This window comes from Juglans microcarpa x Juglans regia, chromosome 4D (assembly GCF_004785595.1).
Source record: "Juglans microcarpa x Juglans regia isolate MS1-56 chromosome 4D, Jm3101_v1.0, whole genome shotgun sequence".
Classification (NCBI taxonomy): domain Eukaryota; kingdom Viridiplantae; phylum Streptophyta; class Magnoliopsida; order Fagales; family Juglandaceae; genus Juglans; species Juglans microcarpa x Juglans regia.
The window spans coordinates 5810319-5818343 of NC_054600.1; the positions used below are offsets into that span (position 1 = coordinate 5810319).

At 34.6% G+C, this 8025-nt stretch overlaps 1 protein-coding gene across 1 annotated transcript; it reads left to right on the forward strand.

The window, feature by feature from the left end:
- The first annotated feature begins 861 nt into the window (after positions 1 to 861).
- LOC121259192 (dof zinc finger protein DOF5.7-like) lies at positions 862 to 2411 on the forward strand. The gene has a single exon (XM_041160697.1). It carries the CDS (start codon positions 1118 to 1120, stop codon positions 2138 to 2140), a length of 1023 nt encoding a protein of 340 aa, XP_041016631.1. The 5' UTR covers positions 862 to 1117; the 3' UTR covers positions 2141 to 2411.
- The last annotated feature ends 5614 nt before the right edge of the window (positions 2412 to 8025 follow it).

Sequence of the window (8025 nt, forward strand, 5' to 3'; positions counted from 1 at the left end):
CTTGTAATTGGTAGTTTAGGATACGAAATTGTTAGTTTTGGACCTTTAGTTTAGTTTTTGTAGTAAGTATTTCTTGAGATTTTACGCTATAAGAATCCCCAGCAAGAAAATTTCTAAGTCAATTGACTCAATTTAAAGTGTTAAAACATGATCAAAGAGACATTCGTGCTAAATAGGTTTGTCAGAGAGATTGAAAGTCTTTAATTACGTGGTATTTTAAACAAAACGTACATGCTACAAAAAAAATAGATATTTGTGACATTTTTTTGCGATAAAAATATACTTATTTTAACTAAAAATAATTATTTCATTGAAAATAACTGATGGCAAATAAGTAGTTTTCTTATAATAAAATATGGTGACGAGACCATATATAGGTTTCGCGAACACTGTTGCGTAGATGTTAGATAAATTATTTTGCGTTGGTAGCAAATTATAAGTGAATATATAGTTATTAATCGTTTAATTAATTTAAAATGATTTTTTTTTTTAAATGCTCATAGCAATATGCAGATTTCACGTGAGATTTAATACACTGATTTTCTAAACAATACTACGAACACTGCCCAATTTAAGGACAAGGTCGAATCTGGTTATTTACGTACTGTAGTGTAAATTGAAGTAAAAGCTAACAAAAGTCTAATCCAGTTTTCTGCTTTCAGTACAGTAAATGAAATTTCATAATGATTATTCATTAACGACCAGCATCGATGTCTCGTCATTACCATGATGATCAGCTAGCAATTGTTTCTATCCAATCGTTTTCAGCTTGTAGTTGTGGATCTCTCATTCTGCCAGTTCAGTTTCAGATCTCTCTCTCTCTCTATCTATTATTCCACCAGATAGCCTCTAACCTTCCTGATATATAATATATATATATATATATATATATATATATTTATATGTATGTCTATATGTGTGTTTGTTTTATTTTTTTTTTAAATCCCAATCCACTCTCTTTGATGAAGATCACAAGCTCCCATCCATCAACATCTCCCCCTCCATTTCTCACCCCACTGCATGAAACCATTGAATAGTATCTTTGCCTCTGTGAAAGGAAACTGAACAACCCCCAAAACACCCATATCTAATTTGCTCCCCACATCTCGCTCTAGCAATGATGTCGCCGGATAATATTCCAGCAAAGCAGGTCACGAAAGATGACGGCCAAGGCTCAGGCAACCGCAAAACTGCGTCCTCAAAAACAGAAGAGCAGAGCCTAAACTGCCCACGATGCGACTCGCCTAACACCAAATTCTGCTACTACAATAACTACAGCCTCACGCAGCCAAGGCATTTCTGCAAGAATTGTAGACGGTACTGGACAAAAGGTGGGGCTTTGCGCAACGTTCCCATCGGTGGGGGTTGCCGGAAAAACAAGAAGGTGCAGTCATCTTTGAGGTTCTCCGGGGACTCCAAAGACTCACTGTCATCTTCAGAGATCAGTGGGACGTTGAATTTTCTCCGTGGTCTATCCCCGGCTATGGATTTCCAACTTGGTGGCTTCTCATTCCCCAGGCTTCACCCTCCAACAACAGGTATCTACAACCAGTTTTCTTCGTTTGGAGACGTTTTGGGTACTTATGTTGCGGCTTCTGGAAGTGTGACTAGTCCTTACTTTACCCTTGATCCCTCTGGAAGCTACAATTCTCTAATGAGATTTAATTATCCGCTTTCTTCGACAAGTGGTGGGGGTCCTTTTAGTGCTGCAGTTCAGAACTTAAGCTCCATGAACATCCACAGCGGTCTTGCATCTTCTATCGAATCTCAGAGTACCATCAACCAGGACTTGCACTGGAAGCTTCAGCAGCGGAGGCTGGCCACGCTATTTGGTGGAGAAATTCAAAAAGACAACAGCGTTTCTTCGGTTCCTCTTGAAAGCCATACGCAGAAACCGCAACCCATTGTATTTCAGAATCTGGAGATTTCCAAATCAGAGGATTGCAGCGTTGGTAATTCAATAAAAGAATGTACAAGTACGGGCCATCAGATAGCGACCGAGCGGTATTTTGGGAACTCTTGTTGCCCAGTGACCGCTACTCCGACCAACAGTGCAGGCAACGCCGGCCAAGGTAACGCGAATAGCTGGAATGGGGCTCAAGCGTGGGGTGACTTGCAACAATATAGTGCTTTGCCCTAGCTAGCTAGCTAGCTCTAGATGAACAGCACAAAGAGATAGACCTCAATGCTTTCTGAAAGTAGCTAGGGAAAACGTCACAGATGATGTAAAACTCATTAGGTATATCTTTGTTTATTGTTCTTTTGTGATTGCGAATCAACGTTGTAAACTTTGTCAAAAAGAGAGGGTGTTTGGTTCTGAAATTCAAGTTTATATTTCATTTTTATATGTTAGGATATTGATCAGTAGTCTCATGAGTTCATTGTTTGCTAATGTCGATGCTGTCAATCGTCGTGCTGTCCATTTCTTTTGCATGAAGTGCAAGACCATGGTGTTTATAGTACTACACAATATATACTAGTATTAGATTTAGCGAAAAGATCAATGGGTGTTGGAGAATCTCTAAGTATATATACAAACACGTCTGTAGCTGAATTTGCTTTTTGGGTAAAGAAAAAAGACTACAATCGTAGGATGACACTCAATACTTTTAAAGGGATTAATAAAAGTAAACTAAACTGGATGTGATATTCTAAATAGTGAAATTATATTATTATAAATTAAATTTAACGAATTTCACCAAACTAATTCAATTTCAAGATTTAATTTTATAGTTCTTTCGTGTTTGTAGTAGGTCGCCTTAATTTACTACTTGCTTACAAATATTCCTACTCAAGGCAGAAAGAGATCAACACAAGCCAACTACAAAACAGAAGAAAGTGCGCAGCACCCACAACACAAAACAAAACCTTGACCAATAGTGGCAAAACAAGGTAAGCCAACAAATAGAAACAGCAATAAGCAAAGTCAGATCAGTAGGTTGGAAAACCAGCAAACAACTTAAGCAGCCGTAACCCATCAGCAGCTTTGTTTACCATGATTGATTTGAAAAATAGTTACTGTTATTTAACCAAGTCTTTCAGTGGTTTTGATGGATTTATCTCTAGCCTCGCTACATTCTTGAAGAATTGATTATGCGCTTCCCTCCTGTATGAAAACCAGTTTGGGATCTGTGCTTGATTTTGGACTGTTATTATATAGGGCATAATAGCATATCGTTGATCTGTTTTATGTTCAGTCTGTATCCAGAACTCTCAGTACTGTCTCTGCGTGTCTCCCTCTCTCTATCAAGGAACTGAGTCTCTGGCTGCTAAACTGCAGAACAATATTGTCAATATATGAAGCAAAACAGAAGCTAGCAGTGGCTGGGTAAGGCCTTCGCTGCTCAGCCCTCTTCCTAGGCCTGCAGTGTTTAGCAAGTATCTCACCCTTTTCTGTACGTATGGCTCTCCGTAATTATTAGGGGCGTTGTGATGTGCTCTTGTTGTGTCTGAAAAAGTGGTGATTTGAAACTGTATTGAATGAAAGACGGTCAACATTTGAGTGAATGAGAAAGAGGTGAGAGAAATGTGGTATCTCAGGGTTTGTTTCAAGCATCTTATCTTTTTTTTTTTTTTGTATGGATATCTTTAACCATAAAAAAATTATATAAAATTAAACTTATAAATTAATATAATTTAATACGATACGTCATATTGTAAAATTATTTTTATTATAAAATATATTTAACGAATTTCATAGTTTGATATGATATGTCAGATTATAAAATTATTTTTATTATAAAGTATATCTAACGAATTTCATGAAACCACATCAGTTTTTAGGTTTGTTTTGTGTAATATTTTTATATATGTAGCAGTTCTATTTTTTATTATAAATTTATCAAATATTATCACATAAAATATAACAAATAATATAATTTTTAAAATTTTAAAATAATAATAATATTAAAAATTAATATTCTATCAATATTTTATTCAATTCATCTAAAATTATCTTATCTCTCTATCCTAACCCAATTTATTATTATTATTATTATTTTAATAACAAAAAATATGGTTTATGCCTAACTTTTCAGTGTCTTGGAGAGTGAACCCTCCTCCGTGCTAATTGGTACTGAGCATCAGCTGATCTCAGTGTGATTCTGTTCTATGACCAGTGAGGGAGAGAGGTTTGCTTTTCCCTAGATGCCTCTGTCATCTTTATTCTCTACTTTAACCATTTCCGTGAAAAAAACAGCCACATTCATGAAAAAAGAGTAGCATTAAGATCCTTCTGTGTCTATCGCTAAACTAGGATGCTCAAGCATTATTAATTCCTTCGTAATTTATATGTACAGAACGAGGCAATTAAAGCTTTCGGGTCCTCCACTAGTAAGAAAGATCAATACTTCTTCAACTTCTAATTGCAATGCTCAAGATAATTGTCACATATTCGATAGATGGCTTTGATCTGCTTCCTCTCCTAACTTTACCATATTTCTTCTTGTCCAGTGGTGGAATCAGAGATTTTTCTGTGGGCGTCAATTTTCTAAATACGTGTAAGTAATGTTTATGTAAAATAAAAAGAATTAAATCTGAAGTTTAATTCCTTAGTAAGTTGTTATAACTATATATAAAAGCTTTATCTCGGTAAGGTTATCTTTAAAGAGACTTTTCATTTTAAAGACAAGAATTTTTGTAAAGATATTTTTAAAAACTTTGTTCTCAGTAAATTAAACTAACAAGTGATTTTTTTTTAAACTCATCTTTCATTCTAGAATGTAAGATTAATGTTTAGACAAGTTTCATGTATCATTTGGATATTTTAGCGCCACTTCCATTGCCACAAATAAATTTTTTCTTACTTTAATGAAATCTAAAGCTCAACTATTTTTTCATACAAAATATCAATCTTAAATAATTCTTCTAGTGTTTATTTCACTTTAGATTCTATATTAAAAAACTTTAGTATCTTATAATCAAGAAGTTTTGGATCTATATTAATATTTTTTTTTATTATCATACATTTAATTTTAGTATTAAGCTTTTTTAGAATATACCCATCAAACTGAAAGAATTGAAGTTAACATTCTATACAGTGTGTGCTATGCATAATATGATGCTCTGTTAATGGAACTCCAAAAGGACGCAATTAAAGTCATGTTAGAATATTATGAAGAATAAGAACTTTCTCATTCTTAAACAATCATGTGGAATCTCAAACACAATCTGTCTTTATCACTTTATCAGTATTTCTTATATTCCCGACATCCTCGGCCAATTCATTGTAAGTGGCATGACTGAAGTCCCACATTTTTTTATTGGGATAGGCTCTGATGCTATTTATAAAACTCCAATGAAATGCCCAAGTCACATGACCTATATTCTAAAAGGATTAGTTAATTATATAATTGAAATCATATTAGAACATTATAAATAGTAAAAATTTCTCATCACGGCTGGCTCAATGGTAAGACCCCCACCCTATGTAAGGCCCTCAAAAATAAAAATGAGGTATTTTTTTTAAATTTTTTTAAAAATTAAAAAATAAAAACCATTTCATTAAATAAAATTTTAAATAATTTTTATAGTTTTCAATGTGTGCAAGGCCCCATAATACTAAATATAATATTTAATACAATGGATTTTTTTGTAAGTAATACAATGAATTATTTATATTTTAAATAATTTTTTTAATATCTTACTAAAATGAAGCAAAAAATCTGCATTGAGACATCATTTTTTAAGTTATTGTTATAAATATAAATTCATAAAAATTGTATTTAAAGATTTTAAATAAAATCTCATTTTATTGAAAATCTTGAAAATATTCCATATAATAATTTATATTTTATTGTATTATAATTACAATGACTCGCTTGAATTTCGCCTTAGGTCTCAATTTGTATTGAGCCAACTTTACTTCTCATTTTCAAGCAATGTGGGATCCCGTATACCGGTACCTATCCTTATCACTTATCAGAATAAAGTATCACACATAACAACTATATGCTTCACCTTATGTTATGAATAACAAATGGCCATTTTCATACCCATAACTCTCTCGCTCTCTCTCTCCAATGTAGACATCCAGAACCTCGTCAAAAGCTTGGGAATCCATTCTATTTTTGTTTTATCCTTGCAACTTGTATATATATTACTTGTTTTTAGAGCCTCTCTAGCTTTTGCTTAGGTATACCGGAATATATTAGGCTGATCTTTCCAAATTGAATGAATTAGTACTTTGTCAAATATAATTATTTGAAGTCAAAGTTTTCCTTCTGATATTATATATAATTAACCTTTTGTTGGAGAGAGAGAGAGAGAGAGAGAGATGTCCAAGAAGTAGCGTGATTAACGTGATAGACTTGGTGGGAGTTTTAACTTTTTGGTCATGACAGCTTGTGTATCATGTGTTTGGTGTCTACTGTGATTTACAACTTAAACCCCGCATGCAAGAAGCTCATGACCCTAGCTATTGGGAAACTCTATGGTACGGTGCTCCTCATCTGCCATCCAAGCTACCAGCTGCTACCTCATATATATCTCGGCCCCTACTCCCCATGCCAACCTTCATATCTGCAGAGGCCACACCAGCCTGGATTCCAACTGGCGGCCGTACGTACGTACACATGTCAAAATGGCCACAAAAACCATGCAGGCAATACTAATGTTATTGATTTTCTGATCAAAGAGTGTGTGTGATAGATTAGCAGTGGAATGATTTCTTTATCAAGACAAGAAAATAACAAAAAGGGAATGGTAATCGCAAGGAGGTGTAGTTTCTGTTTAAGTAATCTCATAATTAAGCAGTCTTGTTTAATTATTTACTTGTAACCGTCGATTGACGTTATAGATTGATTGATCATCTAGTAGCGCCAGCGCCCAAACCGATCAATATCCGATCATAAGAAACACATGCATGCTTAAAATATATAGCCAATATTGTGCAATTAAATATGGCTCTCTTTTTTGATTTAAACAAAGTAGGTTTGGGTGCAGTTTTGTTTTGAGAAACCATATGGGTGAAGTTCTTATGGCATCTAGTAGAGTGGAATCTGTTTTTTTGGAACCAGAACAAGTTGAAGCTGTGGCATTATTGAGAGATCTTCAATTGTGCATGAGTTTGGGAATCCCTAAACTGATTATTGAAAGTGATTGTTTGTTCCTAGTAAAAGAGGTTAATAGATTATCTAAGTCTAATGCAGCTATATGATCTGTGGTAGCAGAGGTAAAAGGTTTTATGCAAGATTTTCCTCAGTGCAGTATTCAGCATTGTATCAGATTCACAAAAGAAGCTACCTATTGTCTTGCAAGACATGCCTGGTTCATTGAAGATATGTTTATTTGGTAGAATAGTATACCTCTTATTATTGAGAATGTAATTTTCATTAATCAATACTATTGTAACATATCTCAAGGTGTTATGCCTCTATGAAATGAAGTTCTTTTCTAAAAGAAAAAAAAAAAGTAGCCAAACATCTGCATGATGTCATCATCACCGCATAATATCATCATCGCATAATAACTTCATGAAATAGATTTTGTCTGGTTGTGATCAGAGTGTGATGACGTACGTGCTTAAACGGTGGGAGGGCCTCCCACATCGACAAAACGAGAAAAATGCATTCATGCATGCCCATCCTCTTTTCGGCTTCTTCTGGTCTTGACCTTTCACCAGCCCACTCTAATCATTTCAATTTTAGCCTTTAGTGCGTTCAGTTTTTTTTTTTTTTTTTGTCCTTCCTTCCTTATCTTTACATATGATTTTATATTAATGTACATTTCAATCTTACATCAAATAGTAAGGTTTTAAATCTTACTAGTAATTGGCCAATTTTGGGTAAGGACATACCCAAATTCATATTCGACCTGTGAGGAGAATAATCTCCAGGGCTGGGCCCGGGTCCAAGGATAAGGCTTGGGCTGGGTTGAGTCGGCCCAGGAGGCCCAAGAAGAGAAGCAATCGAGTAGAGCACGCTAACAAAAGGATGGGAGGTAGGGCATGACAGTTTGACACCACAATTGGCATGCTACGGTGGGACAGTCAAGGACATCCTTTGTCCCTAAACCCTAGCATCTAGA

What these genes read in the sequence shown, in the direction of transcription:
- LOC121259192 (XM_041160697.1), top strand. Translation starts at nt 1,118, where the DNA reads ATGATGTCGCCGGATAATATTCCAGCAAAGCAGGTCACGAAAGATGAC.